The following is a 20,667-nucleotide window of genomic DNA, read 5'->3' on the forward strand; positions in this document are numbered from 1 at the left end:
CTGGTGACTTGGGGGCCCAAAAGAAGCTGGGGGCGAAATGCTGCATTTGCTCATGCTCTGGGCAGCCTCCTTGCATCAGTGTGCTGGGTGCAGCTCGCATCAGCTTGGGAAGGCCAATTTTACACATCACTTCCTAACCCCATGCTCAGTGACCCGATGGAGGTTGCTTGAAACTGGCCGTGATGGGAGTATTTACACCACAGAAATCAGCAACCACCACAAATCAGCCCTCTGGTTCCTGCCTCCCCTGGAAAGCTGGTAGTTCAACATTTATCAGCGTAAGTTTCTGAATCCTTGGCTGATGGAGCAGAACTTAGCCTCATCTTCCAGCGGTGCTGTCCATGGGTGAACATGTGCCTATGTCTGACGGCTTCTCACCGTCCGTAGCCCACTGGGAACTCTGTGTAGAGAAACGGCATTTCACTCTAGGCTAATCTGCTTGCTCTCACAATCTGCAGAGTTTCAAAAATGTAAATGAAGGCAAAAGCAAAGGCTTCCTCCTCAAAGTAAAAAGGCAATTTATATTTCTCTCAGACGTTTGCACTGACAACTACCAAGCACTGTGCAAAACATTTCATCAGTCAAGGAAAACTAGCATTTGCTGCTTATGTAGTCCTTTCCATTTCTTATTACGGACTCCAGGCAAACAAAGTAAAACATTTACAACCAGTGAGATGGTATATGTACCAACGGAAATTTCCTTTAAAGGCCTGCAATAATTATAGGTTTGTAAAATTCCATGAGAACAAAATCATTTTGCTCTAAAAGCAAGAAGAGTCGCTTTAACAGGATTAGTTTTTTCCACAGCTCCTTGTGAAAATATGAGCTCTCTGTTACCTGTATCAATGGAAGAGTGAGGTTACAGATGAGAATTTTGAAAATTCTCTTGTATCAGTGGCATCAATGACACAAAGACTAAAAAAAGCAAAGTTGGCCTCTAGCACAAGAACTCCAACACTGAGGACAGGGTGCTTCATGGGGGTAGCATCTGGAGCAGGGAACATAAGTAGGGCTTTGGGGGTGGGAGCTTGCTAATGGTCCCTTCCTTGAGTTGTACTGGTTACTTGAGTGTGTTCATTTGGTAAAAAATCCATCAAATTGTACGTTTATGAGTTATGCACTTTTCCGTGTGTATGTTATACTTGGATGAAAGGTTAAAAAAAAAAAAAAAACCCAAAGAGGCAAATCTAGTATAGGTTTCATGCATTCTTCAAATGAGACATATCTGTATGAACACCACATATGTATCTTATTCTTTCTCTCTTTGGCACTCAAATATTTAAAGCACACAGCACAGGAAAAAGCCTCCAGCACATTACAGCAGCTCGTCTTCGCTAATGGCGACTGACTCTCTTATCAATGAGAGGCAGGTAGCTTCACTGTTAACTATTAGACTAGGTTACTGGCTTACATTTGTGCCATGGACTGAATGTTAGTGTCTGCACAAATTCATATGTTGGAGCCCTAACTGGCAGTGTGATGGTGTTAGGAGGTGGGGCCTTTGGAAGGTGACTAGGTCATGTGGATGGAGCCCTTGAGATGGGATTAGTGCCCTTTAGAAGAGGAGACAGGAGAAGCTCCCTGTCTCTCTTTTTATCATGTGAGAACAGGGCAAGAAGACCACCATCTGCAAACCAGGAAGAGGGTTCTCATCAACACCTGACCATGCTGGCACTCTGATTTCTGATCTTCCAGCCCCAGAACTGTGAGAAATACTTTTCTATTGTTTAAGTCTCCCAGTCTATGGTATTCTGTTACAGCAGCTCAAGCAGACTAAGGCAACTTGAAATACCATTCATGACTATATCTTTTTGATATATACCCTTATTGAGACATAACTGATATACAAAGAACTGCACTTATTTAATGTGCATAATTTCATGAGTTTGGACATAGGCAAATACCCATGATACTATCACTACAATCAAAGTAAGACACATAGCTAACAACTCCCAAAGTGTCCATGTGTCTCTTGGGTTTTGTTTTCATTTTGTGTGTGTGGTAAGAACACATGAGATTTGCCCGCCTAACGGATTTGAAGTGCACACCCCCATACTGTTAACTACAGACACCATGCTGTGCAGCAGCCCTCTATGACTGACTCATCTTGCACAACTCAAACTTTATACCCACTGAACAATGGGAAGTTGTGTCATGACTATTTTTCTGCTAAGGAGTTTCTAATATGATTTTGAGCCTCTCCTTATTCTCCAATGATCTATTTAATTTTTGAAGATATTGCTATTTTTACCTGATTAAGACATAATAGCTCAGACTCGTGTTTCCAGGGGGAAAAAAATCCTTTTTTGCCAAGTTAATGGCAGAACTCTCCCCACACTCCATGAAAACATATACATAGCAAATAGCTCCATGTAACACACTTGTCAAAAGTGCTACCTCTTTTTATTACTACAAACTATTTTGTGAAAGAAAAAGTCTGATGAAGTACTTCAGACACATCTTGAATCCAGCAAGTCCAATTCTGGAAATCTCTGCTCCTGAAATATCTGCATGTACATGGTAGGGCATAACCCCCATGATGTGCACCAGCGTGTCTACCATCAGCTAGAATGAAAAGTTGAGACCTAAATGTGCACTAGCAGGAAAGTGGTAAGATAAATTATGGGTCACCCACACTCAGAAATGTACCACCATGATATAGAAATACAGGGAATATTACATTTTAAAAAATCACGTGGATCAGTGTGTGCTGTACAAAAAAAAGTCCGTGATGTACATATGGATCATTTAAAAAGAGTAAGTTGTGTTAAAATGGCCATACTGCCCCAAGGCAATCTGCAGATTTAATGTGATCTCTATCAAATTACCCAGGACATTTTTCACAGAACTAGAACAAATAATCCTAAAATTTACATGGAATCGCAAAAGACCCAGAATTGCCAAAGCAATATTGAAGTAAAAGAACGAAGCTGGAGAAAAGACCCTTCCAGATTTCAGACAATACCAGAGAGCTACAGTAATCAAAACAGAGCAGTATTGGCATAAAAAACAGACATATGGATCAATGGAACAGAATAGAGAGCCCAGAAATAAACCCACAGACCTACAGTCCATTAATCTTCGACAATGAAAGCAAGAATATACAATGGAGAAAAGACTCAGCAAGTGGTGTTGGGAAAACTGGACAGCTGCATGTAAATCAATGAAGTTAGAACACTCCCTCACACTGTACACAAAAATAAACTCAAAATGGCTTAAATATAAGACAAGACACGATAAACCTCCTAGAAGAAAACACAGGCAAAACATTCTCTGACATAAATCTTAGCAATGTTCTCCTAGGGCAGTTTTCCCAGGCAATAGAAATAAAAGCACAAATCAACAAAAGAATCCTAATTAAACTTACAAGCTTTCGCACAGCAAAGGAAACCACAAGCAAAACAAAATGACAGCCTACAAAATGGGAGAAAATATTTGCAAATGATGTGACTGACAAAGGTTTAATTTTCAGAATAGCTCATACAGCTTAATAACAGAAAAACTAACAACCCAATCCAAAAATGGGCAGAAGAATTAAACAAGCAATTCTCCAGTGAAGACATACAAATGGTCAATAGGCACGTGAAAAAATGCTCAATATCGCTAATTATCAGAGAAATGCAAATCAAAACTACAATGAGATATCACTTCACACCAGTCAGAATGGCCATCATTCAAAAGTCCACAAATAATAAATGCTGGAGACGGTGTGGAGAAAAGGGAATCCTCCTACACTGCTGGTGGGAATGCAGTTTGGTGCAGCCATTGTGTAAAACAGTATGGAGATCCCTCAGAAAACTGAAAATAGACTTGCCATATGATCCAGCAATCCCACTCCTGGGTATATATCTGGAGAGAACTCTAATTTTGAAAAGATACATGCACCCCAATGTTCGTAGCAGCACTATTTACAATAGCCAAGACATGGAAACAGCCTAAACATCCATCAACAGAGGACTGGATAAAGAAGTTGTGGTATATTTATACAATGGAATACTACTCAGCCATAAAAAATAATAAAATAATGCTATTTGCAGCAACACGGAAGGACCCAGAGATCATCATTCTAAGTGAAGTAAGCCAGAAAAAGAAAAAAATACCATATGATATCACTCATATATGGAATCTCAAAAAAAAAAAAAAAAAAGAAAAAGAAAAAAAGAGGATACTAATGAACTCATTTACAAAACAGAAACAGACTCAAAGACTTAGTAAATAATCTTACGGTTACCAGGGTAAAAGGGGTGGGAAGGGATAAATTTGGGAGTTTGAGATTTACAAATGTTAGCTACTATATATAAAAATAGATTAGAAAAACAAGTTTCTTCTGTATAGCACGGGGAACTATATTTAGTATCTTGTAATAAGCTTTAATGGAAGAGAATATGAAAATGAATATACGTATGTATATGCATGACTGGGACATTGTGCTGTACACCAGAAATTGACACATTATAACTTATAGTACTTCAGTTTAAAAAAAGTAAATTGTACTAAATATAAAATAGATAAACAAGTTTCTACTGTATGGCACAAGGAACTATACTTAATATCTTGTAGTAACCTATAATGAAAAAGAATATGAAAAGGAAAATATGTATGTATATGTATGACTGAAACATTATGCTGTACACAAACTGACACAAAACTGTAAACTGACTGTACTTTAAAAAATGTTTTAAAGAGTAAGTTGCAAAATAATGAATATATACCATATGATATCACTTTAATGAAAGTGCTTCTCCCCCCTCTCTATATATATTAAATATAAAATGGATATATGTATACACATACATTATACAAATATAACTGAGCTTAGAAAAAGGTATAGATGGAAATCTACCAAATCATTGGCAATGGGAATATAGACCAGGTTTGGGGGATTTGGAGGGACCTGCACTTTAATCCTTATCCAGTTATATATAATATATATGTATACACACATATTTTATATATATATATATACACACATACATACACACACACATATGTACACATATATAACATACACACACACACATGTACACATATAAATATATGCTTCCTTCCATCTGTGATTCCACTCTTGTATACTCCTGTAACTCAGAAGTTAGGTGTGGGTACCTGTTCTTTCAAGGACTACAACATAGTTGACTTTCCTACTTGAAAACTGAATTTTTCATTAAATAATACAGAATAAAGAGCGCTGTTTATGATTTTTTTTCTTACCATTTCCATGGATGAGACATGCCACAGAGAAACCATCCTCTCCTCAGCTTCATTGTTTATAGAGACAAGAAGTAAGAAGGCTGGTAGACTTTGGTTGGTTCTATCACCAGAACCTAAAAGAACAGATTTCTGTAAAGCATGGGAACATGCCACATAGGTTACCCTGCCCAGTGAGGAAGTGGGAAGCTCTGGACCCCACAGATATATTCTTCAAGTACCAACGATGCACCAACACTGCTTTAGCACCCGTGGATGTGGCAGCCCACAACATAAGTCCCTTCCCTGTGGGAGGTCCATGCTCTGATAGGGCAGATGGGGTAACCAACACAGAAGATATGTAATATGATAGCATATAGACCTCTGAAGAAAATAATGTAGAATAAAGGTAGGGGACACTTCTTTAGACAGGGTGGCCAAGAAAGGGTGCCTGAAGAGGTCACAGAGGAAAAAGAGGAAGGCTACAGTTTTTGTGAGAAATGAGGAGGTAAACTGGATGATCCACAGGTAGGTACCCAAGTCAGCAAAAAAATGCAAGAGGATGAAGAGTGAGGTGACATTCCATCAATCAAATTTTATTTTGCTGGGGGAGAGGGAGGGAGGGAAGGACAGGAGGAGGGAGAGATGTAGAGGAGGCAGGTAAAAAAGGGGGAAGGAGACAGAATGAATTTCCAAAGCAAATAGAGGAACACGTTTATTGCTAAATCTGGGTAGAGATTACATGAATGTCTGTTCCGTTATTTTTTGTACCTTTCAGTATAACTAAAAGAAGATTTAATAACTTACTACTCAGGAACAAAATCATTATCATAATCATTTCAAATAATGTAATCTTTTGTTAGATGTTTCATGAAATTCTTAAACACTGAATGGTCACAGCATAAATATGAAACACAATTATCTAAAGTTCAGTTTCCAGGATGCTTAGATGTCTTACTTGTGACTCTTTTATAAGATGGTCACAAAAAGGAAAAAAAAAAAAAAGAACCTCAATGAAAAGCTAAAAGCAATTCTGCTTTTCAATAAAGTTTTAAAAATTAATTAGTGGCATTGGAGGCAAATCAAAGGTCAACAGGAAACAGTCTGAATTCCAAAATTTCACTACTAGTGCTGCATCGTTTTAGAACAGAGTTTCTCCACCTCAGCACTATGGACATTTGAGCGGGGTAACTCTGTGTTGGGGGCGGGAGGCTGTCCTGTGCAGTATGGGAGGTTTAGTGGCATCCTTGGCCTCCACTTCACTAGCTGCTGGTAGCAACATCTTCCCAACCATTGTGACAACCAAAAATGTCTCCAGATGTTGCCAATTATCTCTAGGGGACAAAATCACTCCCAGTTGAGAACCACTGGTTTAGAGGCTATAGCCAACTTTTTCTAGTGGGTTGATCTATCACTGGCCAATTCTACATAAAACTGATGGATACCTTAACATTTTCAATTACTCTAAGGTTTTCTTCCCTTCAGAGTATTCAATAATTAGATAGTACCAATCCCGGTTTCTTTTTTTTTAATCTTGAAGAAATGGATTTAGCATCTCTTACTGGAAATCTGAGTCCACTGGTAACTTCATTTGTTGCTTCAAAAATTATATCTAACCAGAAGTTCAGCCATTCTTGCCTGGGTGAATGTTCAATAATGGGTTTCTTGAAGCGTTGAAGTTCTGAACTAATGATCGCAGGTACCTGGAAAAAATTACAAGCGCCAATAAATTAGATTCCCAAAGAGAAAAGTCAATTCTACTCCCTTTACAAGAAATTTCCCAAAAGCTTCATTTGCTTAAATTCATATTATGTAGCAAGTGTTTCTTAATCATTTGGCAGCCACATACTTAATTAAAAGAAACCCAAATGGGGCAAAATAAGCTTGTCCAACAAAATCATACAACATGGCTTTTTACCAACATTGGGCTAATCTCAGTTTTGGTACATTGTGTTCAAAGCATACAGACTGGCAGGCATTTGCTATCTTAATTAACAAAAGCAACTGCTTTGAAGCTCAAAGCAACCACAAAATGACAAAATTTCAAACTCAGTGTCTTCTTTTCTAACTACCCTTTTAATTTTGAGGTAATTTTAGATTTAAATACAGTTGAAAGATAACAAATACAGAGAGATCCCATGCACCCTTGGCAAGATTTACCCCAATGGTAGCATCATACAAAATTCTACAACAGTATCACAATCAGGATACTGACAATGATACAGTCAAGATAGAAAACATTTCCATCACCACAAGGATCCCTCTTGTTTCCCTTCTATAGCCACACCAACTCCTCCTCGCCCCGATCCTCACTTTGACCTCTGGCAATCACTAATATGAAACTCAATGTCTTTTCTTCTTTTATTATTTTTTGGGGGAGGAGGTTAATTAATTACTTAATTATAGAGGTCCTGGAGATTGAACCCAGGACCCTATGCATGCTAAGCACATGCTCTACCACTGACCTATACCCTCCCCCCTCCTCAATGTCTTCTCTCTCTTTTTTTTAATTAGATCTGACCAGGGGGATTTTGAATTTATGAGGTCTTCAATCTCACCACACCTTTACTATCTTCAGGCAAATTGAACTTTTTGAATCACAGTTGCTAAGCAGTGATGGTCACATCCTCTCTGGTAGTGAATGGAGCTGGGGAGAGGTGGTTCCACTAATAGTATCAGAGTACTATTTTGCCCTTTGAGGATAAAGTCTGGCGCTATCCTGGGAAGGCAGATCAGCTAGACTCTGCGTGACTTGCTTGGATACTGAGCAGTAAAGGATTAACTCAGCAGGCCTGGGTTGTCCAAACTACACATTCCAAAGAAAGGTCTGGCTCTTGACTGGCTTCTGAGACATCACTTCTCAGTCCTTGGGACATCCTGCCTGCTAAGAGTGTCCTTCATAATTGTGCTTATATTATTGCTTGCTATAGTCTCATAATTGATGCTCAGTTGATATTTGTGTAATGAATAAATAATGAATGGTGGATTTTCTCCAAAATACTGATAGTGATTATCTCAGGGAGTGTCCTTTCTAATGGACCTTAATGTCTATTGGGAAATCAGCTCTTGTCCAACCCTCCCAAACCCTGCTGAGTCACATACGAAACACAAATTTTTAATTAAAATGAGTCCGTATAGAACAGTAGTTCTCAAAGTGTAGGCCCCACACCAGCAGCGCCAGCTTGTAATTTGTAAATGCAAATTCTCAGGCCCTACCTTAGACCCTCTGAACCAGAAATCCTAAGAGGAAGCCCAGCAATATGTGTTTTAATCAACAAAGGTGATTCTGATACATGCCAAAGTCTGAGAATCACTGAAGAGAAAATAGACTGTGCACCTGGCTTTTCTTATTCCATTATAAACCATGAACACATTTCCAGGTCTCCAAGTAGTCTTTCTTGCACATTTCAAGGGCTGTAAAATGGGCTAACCTAGGGCCACTACTGGGCCACCATTTTCTTGACCATATCTATTATTCGTGTTTTAGTTCCAGTCTTCATTTGTGATGAACATCATTTTCTTGGTGTACTTTGAGCTTTACTATCTGCATGACTCACCAGACTGGAGGTTTCAGTTTGAACAACCTCTCTGCTGCCTGGACAGCCTTCCCAACATCACTGGCCAACATGCTGATGTTGAAGAACTGACTCACATCCCACTAACTGTTCATTTTCTCCAAGCTCCCTTTTCTTCCCAACAAACTGTTCAGCCGGACATCTTAAGAATTCGAATTTTAGATAAAGTTATGAAAAATCTTCCTAGTATCTATCATAGTATGCAAGCCTTTAGATAGAGGAGAAACCAGGCATTTCATTTTGGCTACTGCCTCAGGTGTGCATCAGAGAGTAACTGCTCTTTTTGAAATATAATGCTAGTTATTTGAACATAATTTTTAATGCTGAACTTGTGTTACCAAAGCATGTCAACATCTGCAGTAAGAAGCAGCTTTACCTATTTTCCTTAGTTCCATGGAAGTTTCAAATTGTTGTCCAGCAACTATCAGCAAAACTGCAAGGTTAATTCCAGAACAAAGAGATGACTGGAGCTCAAATCCTTTGCGATACCTGTAATTACAGAACCACTGAATTCTTATCATATCATCTTATGATGATAGAAGAAAAAGAGTGTAAATAACGGCACAAACCAACCTTTTCAGGAAAATTTTTACTACTCTAATTTATTTTCCGGATCTCCTCCCCCAGCCAGCACACCCATCTTTACAGATAGTTACGTGCAGCAGCTGAATGGCTTCTTTAACATGTCATAATAGCAACACAGTAACTAACAGGAGAGAGTTTTAAAATCTTTCTTCGTCGGGTTTTTTTTTTTTTTCAAATAAAAGCCACAAGCATCGTATAAAATAAAGGAACTATATTAAAGTGTACAAAAGAAATTTAAAACCTATTAAAATTCGACCCCCCAAAGTAGACCACCATTTGATGTTCAAATCTCATTTTTAAAGTTACACCCCATTTGAACACTGAGCTTTTTTATTTCATGGAAATCACAACAGGTACAGGTTCTTTCTCTGCAGTACATTTGTTTGCTTATATTACAAAATGGAATCATTTTGTCACATATGAAGCAGTACTGCCAAAATCCTGGACCCCAAAGAGCAGTGGCGTAAAGTGAGAGAAGGGACAGGGATCTATTACATGAGAATAAAGAACAAGATCCAAAGCTGCAAATACCATTTTTATACCAAAAGGTTAACCATGACATTTTTAATTCTTACTCTTTTTTCTATACATAAAATGTTTCTTTCTCTTCCACGAGCAAATAGAAATATTATGACCAGGGAAAAAAGAATTTAATCAATGAAGTAATGACACAAAAATGTCTTTTTGTAAACCAGGAGTGATTTTATCACTCAGTTGACAACAGGAGAATTAAACACCAACAAAACATCAGTTGTGGAAGGGAGAATTTATCAGTTAAATCAGAAATCATGAAATCAGTTAAAACCTGATTTGATGAATTTTGGGACATAAGTACCCTCAGATGGACCAGAGGACATTAAGAAAGTCCTTCCAATCCCAGTCAACAAAATTTCAATGAAATTAAAACCTCTCCCCACTCCTCCATATGTTTTGGAAATTTAAAATTACATACGTTATTTGATTTTTTAAATTTTCTTTTACTATGAAAAGTTATCTGGGAAGAGGGCAGAGAGGGTGACTTCTTTATGCCTCTTATCCATAAATCAAACAGGTCCAACTTGCAGACAGACAAGACTTGAACTCAGAGCCAGGGCTGCAACTACAGGTTTGTGTAGGACCAGCCCCACGTCTCCCTGAGCTGCATGTTTCACTTCTGAGAGCTAGACGATCCCCGAGCTCTTACCAGAGCCAACATGCCCTGACCAGAAGACTAAGATTCATCTGCTCCTGTGCCACTGCCACTCCTCATCACGTGGATGGAGAAAGGCTCCTGTGACTTCCTTGAAGGAGCTGTAGGCAGTCATTTTCTGACCTGGGGTTGAATTCCTGGCCACCACAGTGGGAACACAGCTTTCTACTTTGGCCCTACCAAACGTTAATTTCCCTTCCTTCACCTTCCATTCAATACCCTGAGTGACTCCTCCCCACCATACAGTACACTGGGTACTACCGGGACTAACTAAGAATAAAACAAGTTCCCTGTCCTCTAAGAACCTGTCCCATGATGGAGGTGATAAGATCTACACACAATTAGTGAAAATAGTACATTTTCATGGATGTGGTAAGTAACCTGAAACCACACAAATCCAAGTCTAGAGAGACTCACAGAAGACAAAGAGGTTTGAGATGTGGCATGAAGATGGATAGAATTACAATAGTGATTTGGAAAGGGAACCCCTAGCATAGAAAATAGTAAGAGCAGAGATAGGATTTGGGGAGCTCTTAAGGAACTTCAGTTTACTTGGACATGTATCAGGTGGTGGGAAACAGAGTTGGGGGAGTTGGGAGAAAGTCTGCAGAGCACCTAGAATGGTGATCTAAGAGTTTGAAGTTTTATTTCATAGGGAGTGGAGAGCCATTGTGGGTCTTTGAACTTTAGGGGGAATAAGCTGTCAATCTACGAAGGATAGACTTGATAGACACAAAGCCCAGAACCTACTTGGGATACTGTTAGAACATACCTAGCAAGAAAGTAAAAAAAAAAAAAAAAATGTTGCTGATTAGGTGTGGTGGTGGTGATGGGAAAGGACCGGCAGGGAGTGAGTGAAGACTCACAGAAGGGCTGGAATTGGGAACGGACTGTATGGGGAGATGAATGAGTGAAAGTTATCAAACACTAACCAAAAGTGTATGCCTAGAAGGCTAAAGGATGGTGGTAAGAAAGAAAGACAATGGTTTTGTTTCTTTTTTTTTTTTCCCCTTGTGGAGAGGAGGCAATGACTTCAGGCTTAGACATGCTGAGTCTTAAATACCAGCCCCTGAGGTAGAACAGGTGGGCAAAGAGAGGGCAATGTGGTGCCAAAGCTTAGGGTGGAGGCTGGGCTGGAGATCAGCTAAAGGTTCCAAGGTATGAGAGTGACTGGGATCACCAGGGGAAAATGTGGATGGAGAGAGGAGGGCAGGCGACAATGTTCAATATGTATGGAAGGAAAACAAAGAGGAGGGGTGAAGGGGAGAGGAAACAGATTTAAATGACACTGAGTAAGCCAGAAAGAGAGAGAAGAATACCATATGATATCACTTATATGTAGGGTCTAAAAGAATGACACAAATGAACTTCTTTACAAAACAGAAACAAACTCACATAGAAAACAAACTTATGGTTGCCAGGGAGAAAAGGGGTGGAGGGATAAATTGAGAGCTTGGGATTTGCAGATATTAACTACTATATACAAAAAAGATAAACAATAAGGTCCTACTGTATAGCACAGAGAACTACATTTAGTATCTTATAATAACCTATAATGAAAAAATATATAAATATATAAATAAATATATATATATATATGTGTATATATATATATATAAATGAATCACTATGCTGTATACCAGAAATTAACACAACATTGTAAATCTACTATACTTCAATAAAAAAATTTTTAATTGGCACTGGACCAGTGATACCAAGAGCTCTTCATAGAAACAGATAACGTAGGCTGTTGGCTCTACCTTCAAAACATATCTAGTTTCTGACATCTTATCATTTTCATCACTACTACCCTGGTTCAAGCCACCATCAGCTCTTCTCTGAATTTCTGCAGTAGTCTCCTAACTGTTCCCTGCTTCTGCCCTTGTCCACATGGTACATTATTTAATAGCCACAAATTCTTCCCATCCCACTATACACACGACTTTGTCATGTCTCCGACCCATAGGTGGCATCTATTTCTCCACCCCTTTGAATATGGGTTGGCTGAGTGATTTGCTTTGACCAAGAACATGTGGCAGAACTGAGCTCATTTCAGTTCCTGGGCCTTAAGAGACTTTGTGCTTCCACCTTCACTCTCTTAGAATGCTGCCTACCAGGATTAGAACCACATGCTAGAGAATGGAGGCTCACCACCAACAGTCAAATATGTGTGAGGCCATCTTGGACCTTCCAGGCCTACTGACTCTCCAGCTGACTGCAACTTGAGGAGTGAGTCCAGCACTTGAGGATTAGAACCAGCAGAGGAACTGCCTGGGCAATCCACAGAATCTTGAGAAATCATAAATCATTGTTTTAAGCCACTAAGTTTTGGAGATGCTTGTTATGCAGCAAATGATAGCTGATATATCCCCTAAAATGTATTCTTTGCATAACAGTGAGTGTACTCTGGTTAAAAGGTATGTCAGATCTTGTCACTCCTCTGCTCAGAACACTCTGGCATTCTATCATCTCATTCAGAAGAAAAGGGTCTTCTTCTCTCCCATTTCCTGCCACTCCCCCCCTTGCTCCCGCCTCACCAACCTTGGGCATGCTCAGCACACTTCCTCCTCAGGGTCTTTGCCCTTGCTGTCCCCTCCCGCTGGAACACAGTTCCAAGGCTCATTCCCTCACCATCTTTACATCTTTATTCCTCTTCACTGACTATCCTATATAAAATTGCAGACAACTCCTCCAAACCCTCCATTCCCTCGTATCTGCTTAACTTTTCCCCAAGGTCCTCACCATCAGCTGACATCCTATATATTTTACTGTATTTGTTGGTCTTACTTCCCTTACCAGCAATGCAAGGTCCTTGAGGGCATGGATTCGTATCTGCTGTGTCTTTATCCCCACTGCCTAGAAAAGTTTTTGGCATACAGTAAACCCTCAATAAACACTCGTTGAATAAATGAATAAGCAGGAATGAACATCTCTCACTGAGAAGATGATGCCCTGACGGTAGTGGAACAAGGTTCTAGAAGGAGTAGATGGAAGGTGTGTGCTGAGCCTCCTTGCCCCTATAAATGAGTAAATTTGGGGGAAGAATGTCACCAGTAGAAAACCCTGTTTCTAATGGTTTCCTTTGGGAAAAAGGAATCTGGAAATTCCCAAACCACATTTATGGCATTTTTTCACTGCCAGCACACAGGAGGCAGACATAGGGAAAAGACCTGGATCTTTAGCTACTGGAATTCTATTCTTTGCAGAGCTGATTAGAGCTGAGGGCTTACCTCTCAATGGCGCTGTCGCGGCTGGCATCATGTTTGCAGTCTGAATCCAAGAAGATGTCCTTGTAGATCCTCTGCACAGGCAGAACATGCTGGGAGCTGGGTGGTCACAGCTCTGCAGAACTTGGAGCATGATCTGCAGAGCCTTCTCATGATCGCCTGTGCTGTTTCTCCTGACAAGTTCATGTCATAAGATGACAAATGTTTTAATCAAGACACAGGAGTATACATGCATTCATTCTCTGAATGAGAATGCCACTGTTACATTAGGGCTGGTGTAGGGATACTTGGCTTTAGCAGGAAAAAGACATCTAAATTATATTTCATTTTTCCTATGTGAATGAAACAACTGCTTAAGATCAACACCAGTAAGTCTCAGTCAATCATACTCAGTCCCTACCTGATCCTTTCTCTTTAAATTAGACCTAGACTGTGGATGAAAGCATATGCAGATCAAGATATTTAGAAAGAAATAATAATATGGCGGCCTCCTGTCGCTGGATGGAGAGTAATGATTTCAGAAGCTAAGCCTGAATCATGAGGATGAGACAGTTTGACAAAAGATTATTTTGGAAAAGTGGCAGGGTCCTCAAATTCAGAAAGTCAAGATAAATTTAGAAATCTTGGCATTTCTTGAACTGAAATGTCTTGCCAACCTCAAACAAGGAAGGACTGTAGTAATTCCAATCACACCCACCAGAATAAGAAATTTAAGAAATTATTTCTATATCCATCAATCATAGCCTTCTGTATTATTAAATTATATGGTAAATTTTTCATTTTACACACAGGAAATGGATTCCTTAGACAGTTGTTAAAATAATTTTTTTCCACAAAATAACTGGAGTTTGTGGTTATGAAATATTAAAAGTGTTCCTGTGAAGGTTTGGAAGCATATGTCCATCAGAAGTGAGGACTGAGTAAATTAACTAAGAACAATGATATTCATGTTCATACTATAATATAAAATATTTGTAAAAAGGAATGAAACAAATTTTATATAATACTGCTATGGAGAGCTCTCCAGAATATACTGTTCAGACAAGGAAGCAAGGTTTTGAATACTGTGCACAGAATGCTCCTTCTTTATTTAAGAAAAGGGAGGATGTGAATAAATACATATATCTGCTTTTATTTCTTCAAAAATGGAAGGATAAAACAAAAGGTAATAAAAGCCGATTCTGATAGGTGGAGGGAAAAAACATGATGAAGAGGACAGGGATAGATACAAGTTACATTTCTTAAAATCTGATTTTGAAATTACCTAAGATTTTTACATAATTATAAATGAAAGTGAAGTAATTTCTTAAATATTGCCTAAAAACACTGTTTGCCAATAAACATACCATCCGAATTTGTGGCTGGGGCAAAACAAATGAACCTATGCATCTGGCTGATGGCTGACTCATAAAAGAGAAACGAATTTATCATGGGATTTAAAAACACAGCAGTTTGACTGTATTTTCCTAAGAAGATATAACTTAAGGAAAAAACATAAATGTAAAGAATTCTTAAATAGTTTCCAGTAACCATACTGTTGGTGATAATACTGATACAGGTATTTTGAAAATGTTATATATTTACATTATAGAATACAACAAACAATATTAATATCATTAGGAACCAGATTTTTCAGCATAGGAGTTACAAATATAAAACCAAAGAAATTATGTAAAAACCCTATAGTCCTAAATTTGAATTGGAACATCAGTATCATGAGATGGTTTCCCTAGCTCTGTCTACCAAAAAGGTCCAAAGCAATGGCCAACTCAGTAGCAATGAGAACCTCCAAGCCCTGATTGGGGTCTGTAAACATCATTTCTCACTAAAAGAAACCAGGACTCCCTGAAGGAATGGCTGATCCCAGCTGTGTCTAAGATGATCTTGGAACATTTCAACACACAAAGAAGCAAAGAAGCTACTAAGCTCGTATCAAAAAGACTTAGGAGCCAACTTGAATCAGTTTTTGGCCAAAGAGGGGGCAATCTGAATGTTAAGAAGAACAATAACTATAAAGAATGGAAACATATCAACTATCACTAAGATGATGAGTTCATTACGATCTTATAAAACCTCACTGGTCACTTCTGAAAGATGTTAATGAACCAATTCATTGTTTCTGAAAACTGATCAAGGCACAAATTAAGCATATAGCCTCTTTTTTCCATACAAATTGTATATCAAGGTAACCAAGTTGATGAGGAAAAATTTCTCCTTATAAAATATTTGGGCTAATAACTCAGAAATTAATCATGAAATTCAAATATCACTGTTTTACAATCCCTAATGAAAAAACGGGTCTAGGCAATGATTGTCAAGGGTCACTAGCATCACAAAAAGAGAAAAAACAGATAAAGTACACAACCAAATATTAAGTATTCTTTCCAAAAAAAAAAAAAATAAATCAAACCAGAATCTGAAATAAGCCTCTAGACCTAATGACCAACTTGCACGGGGGTCGGGGAGGGACTTTTAAAATTACATCATAGGGATACGATCAGCAAAATCCATAAATTTGGAAACTCTACAGGACAAATGCTTCTTCAACAAATAAATAATAAGGAAAAAAATAAGAGAAGGGGAAATCTATATACTAAATAAGAGTTAAGTGTCATATCAACCAAATATAACGTATAGACCTTGTCTGGATCATGTCAAACAGACCCACCATCAAAAAAAAAAAAAAAAAAAGAGAGAGAGACGGACAAACAAACACACACAATTTGGAAAATTTGAACACTGATACTAAGAAATTATTGTTAATTTTTAGGTATGATAATATAATCATGATTATCTATTATAAAAGTCTCCTTAATCTTTAGGGACACATACTGAAATATCCATTGAAATGGCTTATCTTTGCTTCATAATAAACCCAGCGTTGGGGTATGGTAGAGTGGGTGGCAGTGAGTGAGAAACAAAACTGGCCTGTGATGATAATTATTGAAGTGGATAAGGGGTAAATAAGGGGGTTCGTTATATTATTCCCTACTTTTCAATATATTTGAAATTTATATAATAAAAAAAGGACAAGGTACTCATCCTGACTCTTCTGGAATCTATAATATAGAAATACTTACATAGATATTCAAGAATTTTTGAATAAATGTTTATTATGGCATTGTTTATAATAGTGAAAAACTGAAGATGATCCACATGTCCACTAACAGAAGAGTGGTAAAATATATTTTGCAACAACCAAATTATGGAATATCATGCACCCCTTAGGGCCAAATCCACACGGAATTATACAGAAGAACATCCGTAAAGTTCATGGGGAAAAAACTGCGGAACTAAATGAATAGCAAGACCCCATTCTTTGCATTAAATACTATTTACATATATGTTTATGTGCAGAGACAAAAGTCTGGAAGGACACACATTAAATTGTTCAAAAAATCATTGCTGAGATTTGTACAAGGTGTTCCTGTGTATATTTTACTAATAACTACTCTAACAAAGGAATAAAGAGATTTTTAAAAATTTCTTGGTAATTTTACAACAGGCTCTTTCATGCTTTCTTTCCTGAGGACCTGTACCTCAAAAGACTACTGCATCATCAAAGAAGACAAATTAGTACCTAAAACAGCCTTTCTCAAGGGTTCTGCTAGAGAATTAAGCCCTAGAGAAAATTATTTGATTATTCAAGTGACTATTTTCTCCATTCTCCCAAGGATGGTACATGACCATCCCATTCCGGATGTCTAACAGAGTTCATTCAATTGATACAATGAATGCCTTATGACATTAGGGCTTAATTCTCTTGTGGAACCCAACCTGGACTGAAAAGGACTAATCTAGACACTTGGCATCCTTCTGGAAGCCTGCAATAATTAAGCCTCTATTTCAACTCAGACCTTTTCTATTTTCTACCTTGGTCTTGTTCTAATACATTTGATTCTTCTTCTCTTTGTCCATAGAATCCAATTTTACCAGCCTGCTGACCAGATCTTTTGATGAACAGCTCACCCATGATATTCTTTAATTTTTAAGAGCCAAAAAATACCAACTCAACTCAAAATTTACTAAAGCATTTAAATAATGTCCTGAGTCTGTGGTGAGAAAATGAAAAAGGTAAAAACTTTAATGAGGTACAAAATTTCTACATCTGTTATGAGCCAACTTTTGAGGTGTGAAATATTCAGGATTTGGAAAAGAATGTACTTAACTCGTTTAAGTGCTTAATTATTGATATGAGTTCAGGTTTGGTTGGTTTTCTTTAGACCAACTGCATCAAGATTTCCCTTGAATTCTTTCATTAACTTGAAACGAACCCTTGTTACTCAAAACAAAAGGTCTTTTGAGGATAAACAAAACAAAAAAAAAATCAAACATTTGCAAACAGTGAAAAAGCAAAGGGATTTTCAGCTTAAAAGCCACTTTAAGACAGGTGCTAAATGGCTAATCCCTTTAGTGGTTAATAATCAGTTTTCAGATCTGCTTATCATTTTCAGATCCCAAAGTATCCAAGAACAAGCCTACAGATACATACTCCTGTGCTTAATCAGTCCAGCCACAGCCATTTCTGACAATAAAGCCATTTCACAATTTAGGAGAGGAGGTTAACTAAGACAGTGGGGTCTCAACCTTGGCTGCATACTATAATTACCTGGGGAGCTTTACAAACCTTGGTGTCCAGGCTGTACCTCAGACCAATTAAATCAATCTCTGGAGAAGAGATCCAGGCATCAGTGTTTCTTACCCTGGACATTCTAATTCAGTAGGTCTGTATCACTGCTAAATCCACTGATTAATTCTCAGCCTTTGTCTTATCTGACCTACCAGCAGCATTAGACAGTTGAGCACTCCCTCCTCCTTGGATCACCTTCTTTATTTGGCTTGCAGGGTACCACACTTTCCTGATTTTTCTCCTACTTCAGCCTAATTCTCTGGTTCCTATTCATCTCCCCGATCTTTTAACATTGGAGTGTCCCCAGGCACAATGCTTGGACTTTTCCTCTTCATATCCCTTGGTGATATCATCCAATGTCACGAGTTTTTCAAACCATCTATATTCTGATCACTCCCTGATTTCCATCTCCAGCCAAGAGCTCTCCCCTAAACTCTAGACTTACATATCCAACTACTTTCTCAGTATCTCACTTGCATGTCTAATACCTCAAACTTAACATATCCAAAATGAAACTCGTGATTGTCCCATCAAACCTGTTCTCACAATCTTTTTCATCTCATTTAATAATGGCTGGTCCATTCTTCCTGTTATTCAAGCCAGAAACTTTGGCGTCATGCTTGATTCCTCTAATGCCCTTTATTCAGCCAACAAATTCTGTTGACTTGTATTTCAAACCATATCCAAAATTGGCCTACTCCTCATGACTTCTACAATGACCACCCTGGTCCAAGTCACCATCATTTTCTGCTTCTACTCTCACCCCTCTACAATCTATTTTCAAGAGAGCAGTCAAAATGATCCTGCTAAACTCTTAAGTCAGATCATATCACTCCACTACTCAAATCTCTCCATACAAATCATCTGATAAGAGGTTAACATCCAAAATATATAGAAAACTCATACAACTCAAGAGCAAAACAAAAAACAAAAACTGATTAAAAAATGGGCAGAGGATCTAATAAACATTCCAAAGAAAGCATGTGTATGGCCAACAGACACATGAAAAGATGGTCAATATCATTAATCATCAGGGAAATGCAGAAACAATGAGATATTACCTCACACCTGTTAGAAGGGCTATCATCAAAAAGACAAGAGATAACAAGTATTAGTGAGGATGTGGAGAAAAGGGAACTGTTGTGCACTGTTGATGGGAATGTAAATTGGTACAGCCATTATGGAAAACAGTATGGAGGGTCCTCAAAAAATTAAAAATAAAACTCCTATGATCCAGTAATTCTACTTATGGGCATTTATATAAAGGAAATGAAAATACTGAGAAAGATATCTGCACCTTCACGTTCATAGCAGCACTATTTACAATAGCCAAGACATGGAAGCCACCTAAGTGTCCACTGATAGATGAATGGATAAAGAAACTATGAAAAAATATACATATATACATACATACACAATGGACTATTACTCAACCTATAAAAAAGAAAGGAATCTTGCCATTTGAATAACATGAATGGACCTTGAGGGCATTATGCTTGGTGAAGTAAGTCAGACAGAGAAAGACAAATACCGTATAATCTTACTTATATGTGGAATCTAAAAACAAAAACAAAATATAGATACAGGGGACAGACTGTAGTGGGTAGGAGGTGGGCAAAATAGGTGAAGGGGGTCAAGAGTACAAACTTCGAGTTATAAAATAAGTAAGTCTTGGAGATGTAATGTACAGTGTGATGACTGTAATAACACCATATCGTATACTTAAAAATTGCTGACAGATCTTTAAAGTTCTCATCACAAGAAAAAAAATTTTTTTAACTATGTGAGGTGATGTATGTCAACTACACATTGTAGTGATCATTTCACAATATATACATATACTGAATCAATATATTGTACACTTGAAACTAATATAATGTTATATGTCAATTACATCTTAAAAAAACCCCAAAACAGTACCTCTTCAGTAGCTCCCATCTAGATCAATCGTCAATTCTCTTATAATGCCCTGCAAGGTTCTACAAGATCTGGTTCCCAGTTGTTTCTCCAACCTCATCTCTTACCATCCACCCCCATATCACCTACTCTGCTCCAGCTGCACAAACCTCCACACTGTTTCACATGCCGATCCCTCTGCCTGGAATGTTCTTCCCCCATATGTTTCCATGGTATGTTCCCTCATCCGTTTTTAATCTTTTTTCCAAGTTATTCTCTAGTACCTGAGGTCTTCTCTGAGCACTCAACTTACAATTGCAACCTCCCTGTCCCACTAGCCTTCCCTATCACCCTAACCTGCTTTAATAATTTTACTTATTT

The 20,667-nt window shown here is 38.0% G+C and overlaps 1 protein-coding gene across 1 annotated transcript in view; it reads right to left on the reverse strand.

Moving 5' to 3' along the window:
* The window catches only part of MAP3K15 (mitogen-activated protein kinase kinase kinase 15), a 118,898-nt gene that overhangs the window by 38,088 nt on the left and 60,143 nt on the right, over positions 1 to 20,667 (reverse strand). Inside the window, 8 exon segments of the mRNA XM_032475658.1 lie at positions 5,209 to 5,274; positions 5,277 to 5,321; positions 6,747 to 6,862; positions 6,865 to 6,887; positions 8,742 to 8,901; positions 9,136 to 9,248; positions 13,764 to 13,836; positions 13,839 to 13,933. Of these exon segments, the coding sequence (XP_032331549.1) occupies positions 5,209 to 5,274; positions 5,277 to 5,321; positions 6,747 to 6,862; positions 6,865 to 6,887; positions 8,742 to 8,901; positions 9,136 to 9,248; positions 13,764 to 13,836; positions 13,839 to 13,933 (691 nt within the window).

Source organism: Camelus ferus, chromosome X (genome assembly GCF_009834535.1).
Source record: "Camelus ferus isolate YT-003-E chromosome X, BCGSAC_Cfer_1.0, whole genome shotgun sequence".
Taxonomy (NCBI): domain Eukaryota; kingdom Metazoa; phylum Chordata; class Mammalia; order Artiodactyla; family Camelidae; genus Camelus; species Camelus ferus.